This window comes from Grampus griseus (assembly GCF_964374135.1).
Source record: "Grampus griseus genome assembly, chromosome: 3".
Classification (NCBI taxonomy): Eukaryota; Metazoa; Chordata; class Mammalia; order Artiodactyla; family Delphinidae; genus Grampus; species Grampus griseus.
In genome coordinates this window covers 41,960,791-41,984,526 of record NC_139019.1, presented here as the reverse complement: position 1 = coordinate 41,984,526, position 23,736 = coordinate 41,960,791, and the positions used below count along the sequence as shown (strand labels likewise).

General features: G+C 38.9%; 1 protein-coding gene across 3 annotated transcripts in view; it reads left to right on the top strand.

Moving 5' to 3' along the window:
- CDC20B (cell division cycle 20B) overlaps nt 1–21,042 on the top strand; it is a gene marked incomplete at both ends in the record, with an annotated part of 62,628 nt that extends 41,586 nt beyond the window's left edge. Inside the window, 6 exons of one of the 3 annotated variants that reach the window (XM_082650551.1) lie at nt 2,513–2,709; nt 3,791–3,885; nt 5,913–6,138; nt 14,561–14,686; nt 15,192–15,297; nt 20,942–21,042. In XM_082650551.1, coding sequence (XP_082506677.1) covers nt 2,513–2,709; nt 3,791–3,885; nt 5,913–6,138; nt 14,561–14,686; nt 15,192–15,297; nt 20,942–21,042 — 851 coding nt within the window. Of the gene's footprint in view, nt 1–2,512; nt 2,710–3,790; nt 3,886–5,912; nt 6,139–14,560; nt 14,687–15,191; nt 15,310–20,941 lie in introns of all 3 variants that reach the window. The other 2 variants (XM_082650550.1, XM_082650552.1) reach the window with 2 other exon arrangements.
- Nucleotides 21,043–23,736: the final 2,694 nt, after the last annotated feature.

Genomic DNA, 23,736 nt, shown 5'->3' with positions numbered 1-23,736 from the left:
CAACACTCATGTTAAAAAAAAAGCAAACAAAAACCTTTTGTGCCTATTTCCTCTTCAGGCCATAACCCCTTTTGTCTCCTCCCTTTGACAGCAAAACTTGTCAAAAGATGTCTATATTCACAATTTCTTATTTCTCTCCCCATTGTCTTTGAATCTGCTTTAGTCAGTTCTTAAATCTCACCATTCCATTGAAACTGCCCTTCCAAACATCACCCAAAACTCTTCATTTCTAAATCCAGCAGTCACTTCTTGGAGCTCATTTACTTAATTCTATCAGCCACATTGGAGACAGTTGGTCACTCCCTCCTGCTTGATATTGCACTGTCTTGGTTTGCCTCCTAGCTTTCTGTTCACTCTTTCTTAGTCTTTTTTTTGCTGGTTTCTCTTCCTCTTCTATCTCTCTGCCTCCTAAATTTTGGAATGCACCAAGTCTCATTCCTTGGACATCTTTTCTTTTTGACTTCTATTCTATTTTAGTTGATCTATTGGCTTTCTGGCTATATCTCCTTGTATTATGTTTTTAGTTGTAGCTCTAGGGATTGCAATGCAATCTAAACGTTCTCAGTCTACTTAGAATTACTGTTGCATATTTCACACAATATGTAAAAATCTTGCAGTCATATGTGTCTCCCCAGCCCCCAACTTTTTTGGGAGAGTTACTTTAGTTGTCTATGTTTTAAATCTACATGCATTGAAAACTCCACCATCGTTAAGTTTTACTTTAAAAAGCCATACGTATTTGTGTTTTAAATATTTTAAGAGAGAAAAAATTGTCCTTTGTATTTACCCAAATATTTACCAATTACAACATTCTCCTTCATTCCTGAAGAAATTTCCCTCTTATATAATTTCCCTCTTATATAATTTCCTTTCAGTCAAAAGCTTCTGTTAGTATTTCTTGCAGATCAGGTCTGTTGGTAAAGACTTCTCTTACCCTTATCATGGTATTTTTGCTTGATGTAGAATTCCGGGTTGTCAGATGTATTTTTTCAGCACTTTAAAGATGTTCCACTGACTTCTGGCCTCTATGGTTTCTGGTGAGAACGCCTTTGAAACCTTGCTCTCTTGCTTCCAAGACCTGACTCCAATTACACATATGTTAGATCTGTGGATATTATCCCACAAATCCCTGAGGTTCTGTCCATTTCTTTAACACTTTTTCCCCTCCATATTCTTTATTTTATTTAATTAATTTATTTTTTAAATGTTTTTATTGGAGTATAACTGCTTTACAATGGTGTGTTAGTTTCTGCTTTATAACAAAGTGAATCAGTTATACATATACATATATCCCCATATCTCTTCCCTCTTGCATCTCCCTCCCTCCCACCCTCCCTATCCCACCCTTCTAGCTGGTCACAAAGCACCGAGCTGATCTCCCTGTGCTATGCTACTGCTTCCCACTAGCTATCTATTTTACATTTCCTCCATGTTCTTTAGATTGGATAATTTGAGCTTTCCCTGCACTTACAAGATTTGGGGTTAGGCTGAGATGTGTGTGGGTTTATACACTCACAATTAGAGGATGCCTTTCTGTGGCTCCCCTCCCATCCCTCCCAGGCTTTCTCCTCACACTTTGGCCATTTCAGGCTCCTTTCTCTGGTTTCTTTGACTAGCGACATGGTGGGCTTTCTGTCAGAGTTTGAGCTGCTGGTGTTACTCCATGATTGGGGCCCACCCTCAGGGTAAAGCCGTGTGAAGAAAAAAATGGAAAACTCACCCCTGGGCAGGTTGCTTCTCCAAGTTTTCACTCCCTTACTTGGTTTACCTGCTTTTGCTGATTTTCCAGAGTTCTCAGGTATTTGTTTTTTGAATTTTGTTCAGAGTTTGTAGTTTGCATCAGTGGGAAGGATGAGTTATAGGGGATTAGGCTGCTCTAGTGAAACTGGTGTGCTTCATAGTTTTGTACTGATATGTGTCAATCAGGATAGGAGTTTCTGTCTTATAAGAAATAAGATAGGGTACAGTTTAGTATGTGGTCATACAAATATGGTTTCTCTGAGCAGTCATATGATTTTTATAGAGTAAGATAGAGAACACTACTAAGAACTTCTAGATATCATAAATAAGCCAGAGATCACCTCTTCTAGATATACTGTAATTGGGTTGCCTTTTGATTAGCAATGATGGTGTCATCTCCCATATGTATATTCTAGGTCTGAGGATGTCGCCATAAGAATTACATGCTTTTAAATTTTAGTGATCTGTTAGATGAAATCCATTTATATTTAAAATGGTAGATGAAACTGCCAAGTTTTCTAAATGCCTCTAAGTAAGTATATAAGAGCATAAATGGTAAGTGTTATTGCTTATTACACTGTGTATCTTGATACAAGATTCTATTCCAGGTTTCATTTTTGAACTTCTCATGGTCTGCTTGGATCCATGATTCTGTTTTCCAGCCGACCATAGGGAAGTTATCAATCTTTCTCCTCTACCTATAAATAAAGTTATTTGAAAATATTTTTATTTGGCTGTATAATCACCCTAATTTGAAATGCTTTTCTTATAGATCTGAATATCCTAGACTGGAACTTGCATAATCTTGTTGCTATAGCCCTTGGATCTTCTGTATACATCTGGAATGGGGATAATCACAATAGGATTGAAAATATAGACTTAAGTGTCACTTGTAACTATATATCTTCTGTGTCCTGGACAAAAGAGGGAACCTGCCTGGCAGTTGGCACCAGCGAGGGAGAAGTGCAAGTACTGGTCAGCTTTTTCTTTCTCATAATGTGTTCTGTATAGTTGCTAGATAACTGAGATTGACTTTTAATAACATCTTATTATAAAATAAAGAAACTATAGTAGATGTGGTACTTGAAGCTATGAGGAGTAAGAGGATATACCATTTTGGGTCTTTTCTGAATGGTGTTTAATGAGGATGTAGGGATACTCTGCTTAGTTTTTTCACACAAGCTTTCTTTCTGTCACATTTCCTTTTTCCCCCTCCGTTCTTTCTCTCGGACTAAAGTTGGACTTAGGAGATCCCCAGTTTTAGGACTTTGGAGAGAAGAAAACAACCTTCCAGTCTTCCTTTCTCACCTTAAGCCGTGATCAGGAGTAGAGTTACTTAAAATGAGTGAATTTTTTTTCTAATAGGCTCTCTGAAATGGGAGCTTATCAAGTTTCCATCAATCTATCTAATTTCTCATGTACCATTATTGTTATTGTTGTTTATTAGCAATAGTGTAAACAATATCGCTCAGGTGTTCAATGACTTTGGAGGGCCACAGATGGCTCTACTGTTTTCTCATCTCTGTAATGATACTGGATACTATGAGGGTTATGTCATGATTTCTTCTTATGCCAAAGTTCTCATTCCTAATATGGGTCAGAATATCATTGATAGCTGGCAGAAAAGGAGTCTCTTAGCAGTAAATAGAATTCCTGACTTTACAAAGTGTCTAGGCACTCAAATTTTATTTGTTGATAACTATAGGTGAATTTCCAGGTTTGGAATTCCCACAGTTTGAAGGAACTAGGAGTGTCATAGTGATTCTCAACCCTTTGCAGCCCATTGACTTTACCTGGAGAACTTTAAAATAAATGCCATATCCCCAGGCTCTTACTCCCACCATTAAATCAGAATGGCTAGCACCCATAGCCTGCTCCCTCAATGATCCTAACATGCAGACAGCATTGGAAACTGCTGACTAGGGTTAGAAGTGCCGAACTTTCACTTAGCCTAAGGACTGGCTATATCAACACTAGTTGGCTATCAGGCCTTTGAGAAGACCGTGGGTTGTGAAAATGCTACATAACCATGCCTGTTCATTTTTTTCAGTTATGGGATGTGGTCACTAAAAAGCAACAGAGAAATATGCTTGGTCATTTGTCAGTAGTTGGGGCTCTAAGCTGGAATAACTACATCCTTAGCAGGTGAGTAGTGTCTTACTGGAACCAATTATATTTGCATCACCAATTGACTATGGGTGCTGAGTGAACAGAACTGCAATATTTAAAACCAAAACCAAAGTAAAACAAAGCAGACATGATTAGTAACAGTTATGATTCTACCTGTCAGGTATTCAGACCTGGTGCTATAAGTGGTCCAGTGGCCGCGTGTACCATGGTGGCTCTGTGCCTAAAGCATGTACTCATACTGAGATGTGACGTTCAGGATTCATTAGATTGTTCAGATAAAATGTAAAACTCTGTTTAAGCAAAAAGTTTCTCTGTACCAAGTAATACCTACTAGAGGGATATTTTTTTGAAATGGGTATTTATTGATATCAGTATCACTAATTTGGAATATGTTAAGCTTTCTGGGGGGCACATTTCCAATTCACAGACCCACAGAGGTTAGAGCTGGAAGGAACCTCATAGATAAACCAGTTCAGTGATTCTCAGACTTGAGAGTGTGTCAGAATCCCTGGAGGGCTCCTCAAAACCCAGATTGCTGCTCTCACTCTGGGAATTTCTGATTCAGTAGGTCTGAGGTGTGCTGATAATATGCATTTCTGATTTCCCAAGTGATGCTGACACTTTATCACTTTTGAGAACTACTGATTTAGTCATCTAACTGCTTCTTTTTGACCAGGAACGTTAAGCGACTTGTCCCTGTGAGCCTACATAATTGGTCTAAATACGTATTTAATAACAGTCATTCATCTTCATACTGTATTTCTTAAAGTAGATTTAAATTTAAATAAAATTTGAAGCCTTTTACAATTTCTTTAAGTAGCACAGATGTAAATTTGATATTTTAATACCTTGTGATTATAGGCCAGACTTAAAACTACTTAAGCAAATTTCTCTTATAGAGACCTAAATATTTACCCTGTGAAGTTGTTGTACTCTGGTCAATTCTATACTTGAGTTCCTTTTACAATCTATTTACATTGCTTAAGTTTAGTTTCATTATCCATGAGGAACATGAACAAACATTTTCTTATAATCATAGCAGCTAACATTTTAGAATACTCTGTGCCAGGCAATGTGCTAACTCTTTAGGTGTGTAATCACATTTTAATCCCTGCAATGACATTATAAAGTGGTTTATATCCCCCCACCCTCTTTTTCCAAGGAGTAAACTGAGACACCAGCCTGAGGTCACATGGTTAACGTAAGGGGAAGAGTCAGGCTTCGAACCAGGTGGTCTGGCCACAGAGTCCATACTGTTCATCAAAATGCTATCTGGGCTGTGCCTAAGTAGTTTTTAAAAATCTGATACTGCACTTTGAGAAACTTCAGAAATAATTGTAGGCAGTTATTTACTTTCTCCTTGGAGAAAATTAGTCCAGAAAGAGTTCATTATCTTTGTGAGACAGGACCCTTATCATCATTTGGATCCAAATCACTGAGAGTGGAGACATTATCCAGTGATTTTGAATCATATTGCAGTTTGCTGTGACATTCAGATAGTTTTATATTCTTTTTGGATATTAGTAGCATGAGCAAACTAATAGTAGATCTGTAGATTAATAGAAAAAGGAAATAATACATTTTTATGTCTAACACATATATCATACACATATGCCATTTCATTAAGATAATATGAAATATTCTGAATTCCAGAAAAGTAATATTTCCTGGGTTCAGTACATAAACTACTATCTGGGAAGATATGATAATCTTCTAAATTTATTTTTTCCATGCCTGCATTAAAGCCATTAAAGTTAAAGCCATTAACTTTAAAGCATCATATTAAAGCCATTAGAGTTATCTATCAAAATATATCTTTTAAATATCCAGTTTTGAAACTCTGCCAAGCAAATCTATTTCACTTGTGGGAAGAATCACCCAGGCAGAATACTCCATCCTTATTAACTCAAGAAATGTCTATGTTTTGAATCTGCCCGAAGGGGTCTTTCAGGAGTTTGAACAATACTTTCTTTCATGTTATGCTTATGCAGCATTAGGGCTCAAGTTTTCTGTCCTAAACCTGCCCCTTTACCTCTGGGCAGTGGGTCGAGACTGGGCCGTGTTTATCATCACGATGTTCGGGTAGCCCAGCACCATGTTGGAATTCTTCACCACAAGCAAGCTGTGTGTGCCCTGAAGTGGTCGCCGGGTGGCAGGCTGCTTTCCAGTGGCTGTAGTGACGGACTGCTGACTATATGGCCCCATGATCCAGGTGTGAATGCACAGGGTCACCCGCTAAACGTCATACCCCAACCTACAGCAGTCAAGGTAATAAATCCAACAGTTTTGAAAGGTGTGCTTGCGCTGGAGGTTAGTTAAGCATGGGGCATCTGGTGTAAAGTTAGTTAACATATAGTTTTGCTGAAGTGACAAGACAAAAGATCTGCAGAGAGCTGTTTCCTGGAAAGAGCTGCTTACATTCTTCGATGTCTTATCAGAAATACATTGAATTGAACTAAGGGTTTCTGGAGACCTGGGCAAGCCAAACCTTGTGGCAGCTACTACCTGGGGAATCATAAGAACAGTCACTAGTGTAAATACTTTCACACTCACCACCGACTAGCCAACTAGTATAGCAGGAGCAGCAGCAGACTCAGAGGTTGACGTCTGTGTGATTTCTCTCATGATGGAGATTCTAGTTTTGCCAAAACAGCTTGTTTATAGTAAAAGCTAACTGGAAGTAGGGTATTGAAGAAAATGATTGCTAATAAACACAGAGATACTCTCTAAAAAACATAAAAATATTCTATGATGAAACTGGGGTCCATGGGCTCAGGAGAATTTCTCAGCCTTTTCAAATTGTATGCAAAATTTTGTGTTTACTGAAATAGCCCTCTTATCCAGCCCAGTCAGGGGTGTAGCTGAATGGTTATTTAAAAAAGACTACTAAGGTAGGTAACCATAAGATATGATACATATATATTGCAAATATTTTATTTCAACTGAAAATTAAATTGTACATTTATTCACAATACAAGGTCAAGGTCTTTACTTTGAAGGTAGGTTGACTGATTAGAGTTCTTCACTGTCTTTCTTATATGAACTACAACCATATTTCATTGTTTACGTTTTCTATTTATGGTATTTATTCTGGTTATCTATTGTTATGTAACAAATTACCCTAAAACCTAGTGGCTTAACACAACGATTATTTTATTATCTCTTATGGTTTCTGGGGGTCAGACTTTGGGAAGGGCTCTTCTCAGCAGTTCTGGCTCAGGGTCTCTCATGGGGTTGTAGTCAGACAGTGACTGAAGCTAAAAGTGCTGGGAGCTGGCGCAGCTGTTGGCTGGCTAGTCATCCTTCCCTCTTCATGTGGTCTCAGAGCTTCTCCACATTGGGTCACTTTGGGCTTCCTCACAACATGGCAGTCTTAAGAGAGTTGGACTTTGTGGCTCAGGGCAACAGGGCCAGTGCTTCAGAGAACAAGGTGAAAGCGGCATCACCTTTTATAACTAATTCCACAAGTCACGCAGTGACACTGTTGGTGCATTCTGTTGTTTGTAAGCCAGTCACAGCCCTCCCAGATTCAAAGGGAGTAGAATGAGATTCCACATATTGATGGAGGATGTTGGTAAAGGGTATGTGGGATGGGAGATTAATTTTTAACTCCAATTAAGCTTAAACTCAGGATGAGATTAATGTACTCATTTGATGCTGGTGTTATAAAAAGTTACAACTATTTGAAACCTATATCAGCACTTCTGAAGCTTGGAATTTACCTAAAAAAATAATATATGAGAAACAAAAGACATATGCCAGAATGTATTTATTATAGTATTCTTTTTTTAAATTTTTAAATTTTATTTATTTTTTATACAGCAGTTTCTTATTAGTCATCAATTTTATACACATCAGTGTATACATGTCAATCCCAATCTCCCAATTCATGACACCCCCCACCCCCAATTTCCCCCCTTGGTGTCCTTACGTTTGTTCTCTACATCTGTGTCTCTATTTCTGCCCTGCAAACCAGTTCATCTGTACCATTTTTCTAGGTTCCACATAAATGTGTTAATATATGATATTTGTTTTTCTCTTTCTGACTTACTTCACTCTGTATGACAGTCTCTAGATCCATCCACGTCTCCACAAATGACCCAGTTTCGTTCCTTTTTATGGCTGAGTAATATTCCATTCTATATATATACCACATCTTCTTTATCCATTCCTCTGTCGATGGGCATTTAGGTTGCTTCCATGACCTGGTTATTGTAAATAGTGCTGCAATGAAGGTTGGGGTGCATGTGTCTTTTAGAATTATGGTTTTCTCTGGGTATATGCCCAGGAGTGGGATTGCTGGGTCATATGGTACTTCTATTTTTAGTTTTTTTAAGGAACGTCCATACTGTTCTCCATAGTGGCTGTATCAATTTACATTTCCACCAACAGTCCAAGAGGGTTCTCTTTCCTCCACACCCTCTCCAGCATTTGTTGTCTGTAGATTTTCTGTTGATGGCTATTCTGACTGGTGTGAGGTGATACCTCATCATAGTTTTGATTTACATTTCTCTAATAATTAGTGATGTTGAGCAGCTTTTCATGTGCTTCTTGGCCATCTGTATGTCTTCTTTGGAGAAATGTCTATTTAGGTCTTCTGCCCATTTTGGGATTGGATTGTTTGTTTTTTTAATATTGAGCTGCATGAGCAGTTTATATATTTTGGAGGTTAATCCTTTGTCCATTGATTTGTTTGCAAATATTTTCTCCCATTCTGAGGGCTGTCTTTTCATCTCGTTTGTAGTTTCCTTTGATTTGCAAAAGCTTTTAAGTTTCATTAGGTCCCATTTGTTTATTTTTGTTTTAATTTCCGTTACTCTAGGACATGGATCAGAAAAGATCTTTCTGTAATTTATGTCAAAGAGTGTTTTTCCTATGTTTTCCTTTAAGAGTTTTATAGTGTCCGGTCTTACATTTAGGCCTCTAATCCATTTTGATTTTATTTTTGTGTATGGTGTTAGGGAGTGTTCTAATTTCATTCCTTTACATGTGGCTGTCCAGTTTTCCCAGCACCACTTATTGAAGAGGCTGTCTTTTCTCCATTGTATATCCTTGCCAACTTTGTCATAGCTTAGTTGACCATAGGTGCGTGGGTTTATCTCTGGGCTTTCTATCCTGTTCCATTTACCTATATATCTGTTTTTGTGCCAGTACCATATTGTCTTCATTACTGTAGCTTTGTAGTACAGTCTGAAGTGAGGGAGTCTGATTCCTCCAGCTCCGTTTTTTTCCCTCAAGACTGCTGTGGCAATTCGGGGTCTTTTGTGCCTCCATACAAATTTTTTTTTTCCATACAAATTTTAAGATTTTTTTCTTCTAGTTCTGTAAAAAATACCACTGGTAATTTCATAGGGATTGCACTGAATCTGTAGATTGCTTTGGGTAATATAGTCATTTTCACAATATTGATTCTTCCAATCCAAGAACATGGTATATCTCTCCATCTGTTTGTATCATCTTTAATTTCTTTCATCAGTGTCTTATAGTTTTCTGCCTACAGGTCTTTTTTCTCCTTATGTACATTTATTCCTAGTTATTTTATTCTTTTTGTTGCAATGGTAGATGGGAGTGTTTCCTTAATTTCTCTTTTAGATATTTCATCATTAGTGTATAGGAATGCAAGAGATTTCTGTGCATTAAGTTTGTATCCTGCTACTTTACCAAATTCATTGATTAGCTCTAGTAGTTTCCTGGTAGCATCTTTAGGATTCTCTATGTATAGTATCATGTCACCTGCAAACAGTGACAGCTTTACTTCTTCTTTTCTGATTTGTATTCCTTTTATTTCTTTTTCTTCTCTGATTACCATGGCTAGGACTTCCAAAACTACGTTGAATAATAGTGGCAAGAGTGGACAACTTTGTCTTCTTCCTGGTCTTAGAGGAAATGCTTTCAGTTTTTCACGATTGAGAATGATGTTTGTTGTGGGTTTGTTATATATGGCCTTTATTATGTTGAGGTAGGTTCCCTCTGTGCCCGGTTTCTGGAGAGTTTTTATCATAAATGGGTGTTGAATTTTGTCAAAAGCTTTTTATGCATCTATTGGGATGAGCATATGGTTTTTATTCTTCAATTTGTTAATATGGTGTACCACATTGATTTATTTGTGTACATTGAAGAATGCTTGTATCCCTGGGATAAATCCCACTTGATCATGGTGTATGATCCTTTTAATGTCTTATTGGATTCTGTTTGCTTGTATTTTATTGAGGATTTTTGAATCTATATTCATCAGTGATATTGGTCTGTAATTTTCTTTTTTTGTAATATTTTTGTCTGGTTTTGGTATCAAGGTGATGGTGGCCTCATAGAATGAGTTTGGGAGTGTTCCTTTCTCTGCAATTTTTTGGAAGAGTTTGAGAAGGATGAGTGTTAGTTCTTCTCTAAATGTTTGATGGAATTTGCCTGTGAAGCCATCTGGTCCTGGACTTTCGTTTGTTGGAAGATTTTAAATCACAGTTTCAATTTCATTACTTGTGATTGGTCTGTTCATATTTTCTGTTTCTTCCTGGTTCAGTCTTGGAGGGATATACCTTTCTAAGAATTTGTCCATTTCTTCCAGGTTGTCCTTTTTATTGGCATAGTGTTGCTTGTAGTAGTCTCTTAGGATGCTTTGTATTTCTGCGGTGTCCATTGTAACTTCTCCTTTTTCATTTCTAATTTTTTTGATTTGAGTCCTCTCCGTCTTTTTCGTGATGAGTCTGGCTAAAGGTTTCTCAATTTTGTTTATCTTCTCAAAGAACCATCTTTTAGTTTTATTGATCTTTGCTATTGTTTTCTTTGTTTCTATTTCATTTATTTCTGCTCTGATCTTTATGATTTCTTTCCTTCTACTAACTTTGGGTTTTGTTTGTTCTTCTTTCTCTAGTTCCTTTAGGTGTAAGGTTAGATTGTTTATTTGAGATTTTTCTTGTTTCTTGAGGTGTGCTTGTATTGCTATAAACTTCCCTCTTAGAACAGTTTTTGCTGCGTCCCATAGGTTTTGGATTGTTGTATTTTCATTGTAATTTTTCTCTAGGTATATTTTGATTTCCTCTTTGTTCTTCAGTGATCTCTTGCTTATTTAGTAATGTATTGTTTAGCCTCCATGTGTTGGTGTTTTTTACGTTTTTTTCCCTGAATTGATTTCTAATCTCATAGCATTGTGGTTGGAAAAGATGCTTGATATGATTTCAATTTTCTTAAATTTACTGAGGCTTGATTTGTGACTCAAGATGTGATCTATCCTGGAGAATGTTCCGTGTGCACTTGAGAAGAAAGTGTAATCTGCTCTTTTTGGATGGAATGTCCTATAAATATCAATTAAATCTATCTGGTCTATTATGTCATTTAAAGCTTGTGTTTCCTTATTAATTTTCTGTGTGGGTGATCTGTCCATTGGTGTAAGTGAGGTGTTAAAGTCCCCCACAATTATTGTGTTACTGTCGATTTCCTCTTTTATAGATGTTAGCAGTTGCCTTATGTATTGAGGTGCACCTATGTTGGGTGCATATGTATTTACAATTGTTATATCTTCTTCTTGGATTGATCCCTTGATCATTATGTAGTGTCCTTCCTTTTCTCTTGTAACATTCTTTATTTTAACGTCTATTTTATCTGTTATGAGTATTGCTACTCCAGCTTTCTTTTGATTTCCATTTGCATGGAATATCTTCTTCCATCCCCTCACTTTCAGTCTGTATGTGTCCCTAGGTCTGAAGTGGGTCTCTTGTAGACAGCATATATATGGGTGTTGTTTTTGTATCCATTCAGCAAGCCTGTGTCTTTTGGTTGGAGCATTTAATCCATTCATGTTTAAGGTAATTATCAATATGTATGTTCCTGTTACCATTTTCTTAATTGTTATGTGTTTGTTTTTGTAGGTCCTTTTCTTCTCTTGTGTTTCCCACTTAGAGAAGTTCCTTTAGCATTTGTTGTCGAGCTGGTTTGGTGTGCTGAGTTCTCTTAGCTTTTGCTTGTTCATAAAGCTTCTGATTTCTCCGTTGAATATGAATGAGATCCTTGATGGGTAGAGTAATCTTGGCTGTAGGTTATTCCCTTTCATCACTTTAAATATATTGTGCCATGTGCCACTCCCTTCTGGCTTGTAGAGTTTCTGCTGAGAAATCAGCTGTTAACCTTATGGGAGTTCCCTTGTATGTTATTTGTCGTTTTTCCCTTGTTGCTTTCAATAATTTTTCTTTGTCTTTAATTTTTGTCAGTTTGATTACTCTGTGTCTCAGCATGTTTCCCCTTGGGTTTGTGCTGCCTGGGGCTCTCTGTGCTTCCTGGACTTGGGTAGCTATTTCCTTTCCCATGTTAGGGAATTTTCGACTATAATCTCTTCAAATATTTTCTCGGGTCTTTCTCTCTCTCTTCTCCTTCTTGGACCCCTATAATGCAAATGTTGTTTAATTTTGTCCCAGAGGTCTCTTAGGCTGTCTTCATTTCTTTTCATTCTTTTCTCTGTATCCTGTTCCACAGCAGTGAATTCCACCATTCTGTCTTCCAGGTCACTTATAGGTTCTTCTGTCTCAGTTATTCTGCTATTGATTCCTTGTAGTGTATTTTTCATTTCAGTTATTGTATGGTTCATCTCTGTTTGTTTGTTCCTTAATTCTTATAGGTGTTTGTTCCTTAATTATTCTGGGTCTTTGTTAAACATTTCTTGAATCTTCTCGATCTTTGCCTCCATTCTTTTTCCGAGGTCCTGGATCATCTTCACTATCATTATTCTGAAAAATTTTTTCTGGTTGCCTATCTCTACTTCATTTTGTTGTTTTTCTGGGGTTTTATCTTGTTCCTTCATCTGGTACATAATCCTCTGCCTTTTCATTTTGTCTATCTTTCTGTGAATTTGGTTTTGTTCCACAGGCTGCAGAATTGTAGATTTTCTTGCTTCTGCTGTCTGCCCTCTGATGGATGAGGCTATCTAAGAGGCTTGTGCAAGCTTCCTGATGGGAGGGACTGGTGGTGGGTAGGGCTGGGTGTTGCTCTGGTGGGCAGAGCTCAGTAAAACTTTAATCCGCTTGTCTGCTGATGGGTGAGGCTGGGTTCCCTCCCTGATGGTTGTTTGGCCTGAGGCAACCCAACACTGGAGCCTACCTGGCTCTTTGGTGGGGCTAATGGCCAACTCTGGGAGGGCTCATGCCAAGGAGTACTTCCCAGAACTTCTGCTGCCACTGTCCTTGTCCCCGTGGTGAGCCACAGCCACCCCCTGCCTCTACAGGAGACCCTCCAACACTAGCAGGTAGGTCTGGTTCAATCGTCACTGCTCCTTCCCCTGGGTCCCGATGCGCACACTACTTAGTGTGTGCCCTCCAAGAGTGGAGTCTCTGTGTCCCCCAGTCCTGTCAAAGTCCTGCAATCAAATCCCACTAGGCTTCAATGTCTGATTCTCTAGGAATTCCTCCTCCCATTGCCAGACCCGCAGGTTAGGAAGCCTGACCTGGGGCTCAGAACCTTCACTCCAGTGGGTTGACTTCTGTGGTATAAGTGTTCTGCAGTTTGTGAGTCACCCCCCCCAGCAGCTATGGGATTTGATTTTACTGTGATTGCGCCCCTCGTACCATCTCATTGTAGTTTCTCCTTTGTCTTTGGATGTGGGGTATATTTTTGGTGAGTTCCAATGTCTTCCTATCGATGATTGTTCATCAGTTAGTTGTGATTCCAGTGCTCTCACAAGAGGGAGTGAGCGCACATCCTTCTACTCCACCATCTTGAACCCTATTAAAGTATTCTTTATAAAAACAAACAACAAAAACACAATCCCCCCAAATCCACTTCTTTTCAAAAAACTCAGCCCAAGCCAATGCAAACCAAACCAAAATAAGATAAAAAATCAACCTGAGTCCAGAATTAGAACAAACATTAATTAGAGTATAATAACGTGATGGAATATTGTGGGATTACTAAAAATGATAACTATGAAAAATAACATGGAAAGCCATATAATGAGTGAAAACAACAGAAAAATAAAATAGTATATACATCATGCTTAGTACTTTATAAAATACTTTTACATATAGAAGATAATATGTAAAAATGAGAATAGTTGCCAGGATGATTGATAAGGATATACAGATAAATATGACTGAAATATTTGTTAAAATGTTTTTTAAGGTTACTGTTATTAGTCATTTCAATTATCAATATAAATGTATAATATTAAATTCTGTTTTTCAGAATTAACAATAATAATTTATAACTAAAGAAAAGGCAATTTTATTTTCTAAAATGTATTAAGATTTGAAATACATGAGATTTTCTTGTGTTGTGAACAAGCATGTATAGCTCTCCATTCTTTTCTATTCCCTCTCTGACCTAGAACCTAAGGACACAGGTAGACAAACCAGAGGAAGACTGTATTTTATAACCAGATGCTAGGGGCACATGTCAACTCTTCCAGCAGCAGATTTTTGCCCCAGAGGATGTGTTGAATGAAGTTTTTCAAACATATTATTGTGTGGTTTTTCTGTGTTTAAAATATTTGCAATTGTTATCTAAATTTGAAGAAGGCACCAATATGTGATTTCTAGTCCCTGAGAAGTAATCTCTGGAGAGTAAAGTAGCTCTTGCCTTTGGATCAGAGGTCCTGGAAATCTGCCACAGGGACAGAGCTCTGGAGCTTCTGCTTATATGCGTGCAGCTCATTCATGATTTCACCTTCTCCAAAGCTGACCTGCCTGTGTAATTATTTGGAACTTTAAAGGCCATGGATTGGTGTCCCTGGCAGTCTGAAATCCTCGCTGTTGGAGGAGGAATGAAGGATGGACACTTACACATCCTGGACATCAATACTGAGCAGAGCATCCAGACCCCAAGCACAAACTCACAGGTAAATGTCTCTCAGGGAGTTTACCTTCATTCTGGTTTTCTAGAATCTTGTGAAAATAACTTATGATAGAGCATAGGACCCAAACACACCTCTCTTTACCTGCTAAGTCTACAGGAATTTCAGTTCTTAAGAGTTTCTTTTTGTAAAACCTTCTTCATCTGTGAGTTGAAAGTTAATTTAACTTGTATGTCCTTTCTTTTTCATTTCCCTTCTTTCTCAGCACTGCTTTGACTGAGAAACTTGAGAGTAGTCTGACTGTTCCTGGACAGTGATCATAGCCCACTTCAGTTCATAGGTTCATTGTGCCTAAGCCTATTTGTATATTTAGTCTTTTGTTGCCTTGGGATAAACTTTCCTAGAACTAACATAATTCCTCTAATAACCTAACCCCACGTATGGACTGGAGGATAGATGTGGACAGAGCACACTGCCTAGAATCAGTTTAAAATGCATTCAGTGAATCAGAAATTGCCGTAATTCTATATTTTGGGGGTCATTATTACAGATTTGTTCCCTAGTCTGGCTACCTAAGACAAAGGAGATCGCAACTGGTCAAGGGTCTCCTAAGAATGATGTGACTGTGTGGTCCTGTCCTGCTCTGGCCAGGTCACGTGGGTTTTTTGGTAAGTAAATAGGTAAGTAAAATTCCATGTCCCTATTGCAAAGTGAGCTGCTACTGGTGGAAAAATCCATGAATGGAAGACTTTCTCCTTCTGGTTCTTTGAAGTATATATTTTATCAGAGGAAAAAGCCCTACACCCACCACACCTCTGGTGTGAGTGTTTCTGAATTTGATTGTTCGTCACTTATAACTGTCATGTCTTCTTGCATTCGTGTATGCAGTGATGATTGTGGACAGTTTTCAAAATGTGTTTCCGAACTCTGGAGTTAGCATTATGACTCATCTTACCCTATTTTGCAGAAGAACCAGCAGAGCTGAAATGTGTGGGAGATAAGGAAGTATGAAAAGGGCGAGACATTGTTGTATGTGGGGAGACCATTCCAAACTGTGAGACTCTGGGGAGCCTCTGCCCTTTCAAGGCAGACTGCTGTTCTTTGTCAGCATAGTTCTGTAAATGTTTACTGGTTACTTCTTGAGAGCAAGACCCCATGATGGAGAACAAGACCCGGGCCTTGTCCTCAAGAACCTTAAATGCTCTTTGGTGCAATCTGAAATGTTAAAGGGGGCTTAGGGAAATAGGAAGACAGAAGTGTTGGCTAATGAAGGAACAGAGCACTGGCATCCAGTCTCTTGTAGACCTCTGATTACATATTCTATCTTCTTCCTCTTGCCACTCAACTTGTCTTCTGGTCATCCCTGGAAGTTATTTATTCAACATTTATTTATTTAGCATCTACTATGTGCCAGGCACTTTTTATGGCACTGGGAATACACAGGTGAACCAGACAGACAATATCCTTGCCCTCATGGAGCTCACACTTTTGTGGGAGCAGACAGACAAAAACCAAATATATACAATATTAGGTAGTGATAATACCATGACTCTCTTTGGAGAGTCTGAGAATGTTATTGGCCACAACAAAACACCCTTAACAGAAAGACTTCCTGCTTCTGTGGTCAGGCTGGCTGGAGCTCAGGTTAGCCTCAAAATGAGTATATATCCTTCAGCTGTTATACTGTGTGACTAGGTGAATAAAAATACAGGCACACTATGGAGAACAGTATGTAGGTTCCTTAAAAAATTAAAATAGAACTACCATACAACCCAGCAATCCCACTACTGGGCATATACCCTGAGAAAACCATAATTCAAGAAGAGTCATGTACCACAATGTTCATTGCAGCTCTATTTACAATAGCCAGGACATGGAAGCAACCTAAGTGTCCATTGACAGTTGAATGGATAAAGAAGATGTGGCACATATACACAATGGAGTATTACTCAGTCATAAGAAGAAATAAAATTGAGTTATTTGTAGTGAGGTGGATGGACCTAGAGTCTGTCATACAGAGTGAAGTAAGTCAGAAAGAGAAAAACAAATACCATATGCTAACACATATATATGGAATCTTTAAAAAAAATGGTTCTGAAGAACCTAGGGACAGGTCGGGAATAAAGACGCAGACCTACTAGAGAATGGACTTGAGGACATGGGGAGGGGGAAGGGTAAGCTGGGAAAAAGTGAGAGAGTGGCATGGACATATAAACACTACCAAATGTAAAATAGATAGCTAGTGGGAAGCAGCCGCATAGCACAGGGAGATCAGCTCGGTGCTTTGTGACCACCTAGAGGGGTAGGATAGGGAAGGTGGCAAGGAGATGCAAGAGAGAGGAAATATGGGGATATATGTATATGTATAGCTGATTCACTTTGTTATAAAGCAGAAACTAATGCGTCATTGTAAAGCAATTATACTCCAATAAAGACGTTAAAAAAAAAAAATACAGGCAGCTCTTGACAGAGCCACTTCAGTACCAGCAAGAGTGCAGGAGAAGCATGAGTTGGTCCTTTGCATATATTTAATCACAATTCACCAGACCTTTTCAGTTTAGACAAACACTTAAAATGAAGCCTCAAAACCCAGTTCTTTACAAAATTATAATTCCAGCAGCTAGATAGGTCCATCAGCTAGGTGGGAGTACTGATAGATACTTGAACCATTTGCTGATGCTTAGAATAAGGAATGTACTTAGTGCGTTTTTGTTTCTCTGTCCTTAATAAGTTATACTTTTCTAGTTTTAATGACTTGTGAATTTTTTTCATTGATATTAGAGAGCTATCCAAAGGTACATTTAACCTTTTCTCCTTCCTTTAAAATGCTTTTGGCTGGAGAAGTTGCAGTTAATTTTGAACTTTTAGACACTAATTTTCATCTCTAACTCAGTAGTTTCTGCTGTGTACGAGATTTCCCCAAAGTGTTTAGCAGGAAGATTGTTTTACAAACACACATGATGTGGTCAGATAAATTTGGAAATTCTGGGTTAAACAAGAACGGTTTTTCTTTCCTAAGAATGTCTCAAAGCCTTTGATACGTTATGTGTATTGGGAATCTCCAAGAGGAGTTACAGCATTCTCTGTTTCCCAAATTCATCTGGGAAATCTTTGTATAGGAGCATCTTGGGGTTCTTGCTTGGTGAACATGCTTCAGGGGGCACTGCCACATGGCATGGGGTTGCTGAGGTCTTCAGCTTCTATGTGTTTTTACTGTCTGTCAATGTTTCCATTGTGGGTCAAGATCAGCACTGAAAAAAAAAAAAGAAATAGAATGGTATAGAATGGAAAAATGGAAAAGTAGGTATTATTTTGTGAATAACTTTTGTCATAGTTATCAGTACATTTGCATGTCCATGTATGGGGTCACTGCATAGAATGTAGTTTTGACAATGAGTTGTGGTCATAAAGCTGGAAAAAAGCTGTTCTAGATTGTGGTCATGCCCTTAGTAAGTCTCACCCTGTTACCCACAGTCATAATTCTCTGGGGGAAAATGTTAGTTAAAGAGGTCTCACCCACCTGACTACAGAAGAAAGATACCTTATAATTCCCCCTCTTATTCACCCCCCCGAGAGTTGTAATTTCCAAGGTTTGAAACAGTGGTAGGTAACTTTCTAGTCTATAAGTGAGATCTGGCCTTTGACTGGGTTTCGTCAGTCCATTGCACATACGTCAGTATGTGGTCTCATTTATGGATGCAGCTGCATAAAGAAAACCAAACTTTGAATGCTTTCAGTGACAGTACTCTTGGCACGTGGAGATGTAAATCCTAAAAGAGGACCTTCATCTGAGATAAGGTGGCATTTCCCACTATCTAGTAAACTAAGATTGTCACTAATGTGAAAAATGTATTTCAAGAATGTTTTTGTTTCCATCCAAATGCCATATTCCTAACAAGTTCTAGAAGCAGCTCTCCATTTTTTAAGTCAAGATATTTTTCAAAGCCTGCTCTACAAAACATTTGGGATTTTTTCCCTGTTATTCCTTTTTCCACTCTCTCTTCCTCCTTCCTCTTCATCTTAACACATCATAATAAAGAATGAAAGAGTATTTATCACTGATTATATTTATTGAATAGGTTTTTCTTTTTTAGGTTTAATTTTAAAGCACTGGTATAATGATCTATATTTTCCTAACTAAATTAAGTTGCTTTTCATTTATATGGCTCAAATTAAAAAAATTTTAATTTTTAAAAACTAATGGATACTGGCCTTCATTAGAAAAAGAGATTCTTCTTTGCGTTGGATTTGGAGCGTGGTAAACAGTTAAAGCATTGAATTGGATTCTAGTTCTGGCTCTGCCATTAATCAGCTGTGTGACCTTAAACAAATTGCTCGATATTCTTAAATTTTTTCTGCATCTGTAAAATAAGAAGACGGCATTATATCTATAAATTTAAACATTTTTAATGCACCAACATGCCTAGGGCCAATCCCATGTCTCCTTGGTGGTGTGTCTGTGCACGTGTGTATGTGTATGTGCGTGTGTGTGTGCATGAAGGAGAGCATTGGGAGTTATGTGTTTAGATGGAAAAAGCCCCAAGTATCTAAGAAATGTCTCCTTTGGGAGTGAGATAGTGTATCTGCACTCCTGGCTGTTGAGAATCTTGTGTCAGAGGACAAGATTATTTCTGAAATTCCAGCTCTCAATTGAGTTGTAAGCAGTACTCCTCCTATGAGGGGGTGGCCACCCACCTCATTTGATTTTAGTTGTGCCCCCAAATACCTACCCAGTCAAAAACATATCCAACCTCTTTTTTCCTCTCATCTTCCCAGTCCCAGCTTTCTTTCATGGAGTTAGCTTTGTGGATTTTGGCCTGAAGTTTTTGATCGTGAAAGTTACTGTTGGATTAGGATAGATTTGGAAAGTATTTTCCAAGGAACCCTAGTAGTTTGAGATGTTCAAGTCAAAAGGATTCTGGTGAAATAAGTTTCAGAAATGCTGCCTATTATAGCCTCTTCTTCCAAATATTTCTAATGCATATAGCAGTTTTGAAATAAGGATCCTGTATAATTTTCTTAACTTGGAGCTTCCAAATTAATGTGAACATTAAAGACTCTTTTCATTTTTAATACCTATCAACCTCGTATAGAACTATTGTTCCACACAGTGTTCTTTGAGAAATGATCAGATAGATAATAGAAAGAGGGTATTGTCTTCAGAATTCCATATGAAAGACTCATGTATGTTTTGTGAGACAGATTTTTGGGTCCTTTTCCATTAAGCTGCATCAGTTTATTTGATTAGTTTTTGTTTTTGTTTTTGTTTTTTTTTTTGCGGTACACGGGCCTCTCAACATTGTGGCCTCTCCTGTTGCGGAGCACAGGCTCCGGACACGCAGGCTCAGCGGCCATGGCTCACGGGCCCAGCTGCTCCGCAGCATGTGGAATCCTCCCAGACCGGGGCACGAACCCGCATCCCCTGCATCGGCAGGCGGACTCTCAACCACTGCGCCACCAGGGAAGCCCTTGATTAGTTTCTTGAAACCAAGATCCCAAAAGGATGACTTTCAGGGAAGGATAAGAAGAGAGATAGAGTGTGTGGTAGGAGCACAGCCATGGTAATCCCTGGGTGTTGGTGGGTTAGAGAAGATAGAACTAATAATGGTATAAGGCATGAGGGGTGTGGTAAGCTAAAAACTGGTCCACGTCAAAGCTATCCACGTCAAATCCCAGAAACCTGTGAGTGTGACTTTATTTGGTGAAAGGGTCTTTGCAGATGTAATTAAGTTGAAGATTTTGAGATGAGATCATTCTGGATTATCAAGATGGGCCCTAAATGTAATGCCAAGTGTCCTTATAAGAGGCACACAGAGAACAGACACACAGAATCAGAGATGATGTGCCCACAGAAGCAGCGATTAGAGTGATGTGGCTACAATTTGGGGATGGCCAATGACTGCCAGAAAGTAGAAGAGGCAGGGAATAGAATCTCCCCTGCTTGCCAAATCCTTGATTTTGGACTTCTGGTCTGTGAGAGAATAAATTTCCGTTGTCTTTAGCTGTGCAGTTTGTGGTAATTTATTACAGCAGCCTTAGGGAACCAAAACAAGGGGGAAGAGCTCTGAAGGGCAACAGTGAAGCAAAACCTTAGCCACTTTAGGGTGTTACCCAGAGCCCTCCCTGACTGGTGTTTTCCATGGCAAAGGCGCAGTGGGAGCGCCAGCCCTGAATGTGGCAGGGGTTTGGAGAAGCCCTTTATCCTGGATGGGATTCCTGGCCCCAGCTTAGGTTGCTTCCCTGTCCTCAGCAACAGCCCTTGACATGTGGAACGTGAGCTGCCTGTCCTTCTTCCCACAGGCCACCGAGGCAGAGTGCTGCACCTGGCTTTGAGTCCAGACCAGACCCGGGTTTTTTCTGCCGCAGCTGATGGCACGGCCTGTGTGTGGAATTGCTGCTAGTCACTCAGCCCCTCTCAGCTTCAGCTTCCTGATTTCTATGTGAGAATAATGATGTTGGCCTTGCCTTCTCCATGGTGTTGTCATGAGGCTCAAACAAGATGACGTGCTTTTCCTGAGGTGAATGCCTGTTCTCCCGACCTTCCTTCTCAGCTTACTTCACTTGCTCTGCTTCGTTCCATTGCATTTCCCAGACACCGTCTCTGACTCTATGCTTCTCTCTCTGATTTCCCCCTCCTCTTCCCCTTTTCTTCTTCTTCTCTCTCTGTCTTTTCCTCGTTAGAGGTGCATTTTCACTGCTATAGTCACAAGACTATCTACAGCAAAGATTTCTAAACGCTTCTTTGTCACTCGGCTTTTCTCCCAAGCTCCAGCCTCATACTTGTCTGTCTCTGGATATTTCTTTTCTGAGATACTTAAATTTTGTCTTTAGCTCAAACTCAATACATTAAAAACACAACTTATTCACTTGAAAAACATTGATTAAAGTGCTACTCTATGTTAAGCATGCGTATTATTTCCTCTCAAAAAGAGGACTTCTGTGGGACTCCCTTTTCTCTTATCATGGTGTCATCTTTATCCTGGTCCTCCCATTACTCAGGGAGCCTCCTGGTTGTTCAGTTTGCCCCTTGTTCTCTGTTTGTTGTTTTACCCTTGTAATGTCCTGCATACCTGATGACCAGTTTGTAGTAATTGCCTTCTAACTGGCTTGCTGTCTTTATTCTTCATGGGTCTCCACGTTACTGCTAGGTTACATTTCTAAAAGCATCGTGCTGGTCCTCCCGTCCCCTGCTCATAGACTCTCAATGACTCCCATGACCTAACCCCCCAGGCCTCCACCTCGGAGTCCTGAGCCCAGAACCTGAAGTTGGGGACCTGTACCAGTTATGGCTCTGCCATAAACTTGCTGAGTGACCTTGGGTATGTCACAACATTTGCAAGAATAGGAATTTGGATTTGATAGCTGCTAAGGTTTCTTCAAGCTTGATCAGGCCACTGTTCTATCTTTTTTTTTTTGGGGGTACGCGGGCCTCTCACTGTTGTGGCCTCTCCCGTTGCGGAGCACAGGCTCCGGACGCGCAGGCTCAGCGGCCATGGCTCGCGGGCCCAGCCGCTCTGCGGCATGTGGGATCTTCCCAGACCGGGGCACGAACCTGTGTCCCCTGCATCGGCAGGCGGACTCTCAACCACTGCGCCACCAGGGAAGCCCCACTGTTCTATCTTTTTAACGTTAATCCTCACTCCTTCCTGTGTTAACCCTGGGCTAAGTCTTGTGATTTCCTGCCTTATGCTTTTGTTAGACCTCTTCTTTCTAGTCTGGAATTCCTGCTCCTCTCTTCTTTTGCTTTGCACCTTCACATAAGTCCTGACCTCTCCAGGAAGTGTTTTGAAATGATGTTACCTGGCTTTAACTCTTGACATCAGTCTGTATCACCTACTTTGTGTTAATATAACTATTCTAGTTGTTTTAAAAAAATCTTTTGTTACTATGTGAATCTTTGTTTATTTAAGTTTTAACATGCTTATTTCTTCCGGAGAATTCGATTGAGGAGTTGAGGGATATTGGCCTTGCCTTCTCCATGGTGTTGTCATGAGGCTCAAACAAGATGATGTGCTTTTTAGTGTCAAGATGTTATATTTTTTAGTGTCCTTTGGAATGTTTTGCATGTGTCAGCTAACATATGTTGATTAATTTATTTGCTTTGTCATAAATAGTTTTTACCAATACATACACACTCCCGTAATACCCCGCCTCAAAAAAAAAAAAAAAAAACCAAATAAAAGCCTTGATAATTGAAAAGTGGAATAGTAAATACAAGGGGTGTTAGGACTCTCCTGACAAGTTGCCATACATTCTGTTCTTTTCCCTGTTTTTAAACTCAGAAAATCTGCTTGGTAGTGCTAGTAATTTTTACCTTATAAAATTTTAGGTCACCAAAAGCTGCAAATATGCTACATTCCCGCAATACACACTCTTCTTCTTTAAGAAAATGGGTTTCATTTGATCTTCTTCTTATTTAGCCAGGTATAAACTACAAGAAAAAGTTTAGCAGGGAAAGGAGCAAAATGGTGAGGCCACTTCCAGTGTCCCCCACCATTCTGACGTGGTTACTTCAATCTTAACAATCTCATGGCACTATGACATGACCAAAGATCACTTCTCTCAATTAATACTGGTGTGTGAACTAGGCTCTCATTTAAGAAAAATAGCAATTTATCTTTTACTACTGTTAGTTTTGGTGGAAGTCTGGAATATGGTTTCAGTAAAGAAAAAAATGAACTTACAGATAATACACAAAACAGAAGCCTCTGCTACAAAAATTTTGTGATATAAAACTTTTATTGACTAATAAGTCATATAAAGCACATAAATCTTAAGTGTACAGCTCAGTGAGTGTTTAATTTATGAATAAGATCAAGATCATATGAATAAATCATCCAGATCAAGATGTGAACATTTCTTTCACCCCCAAAGACTACTTTGTGTCCACTCAGTCAATACCCCTCCATTATTCTGACCTCGTTCACCATGAATTAGTTTTGCCTCATGCCAACCTTCAGATAAATGTAATCATACCGTAAATATTCTTTCTTTCTTTCTTTCTTTTTTTTTTGGTCTGGTTTCTTTTACTCAACCTTAGATTTGTAAGAGTAATTCATATTGTTGCATTCATGCATGACACAGGCATGTAGTTT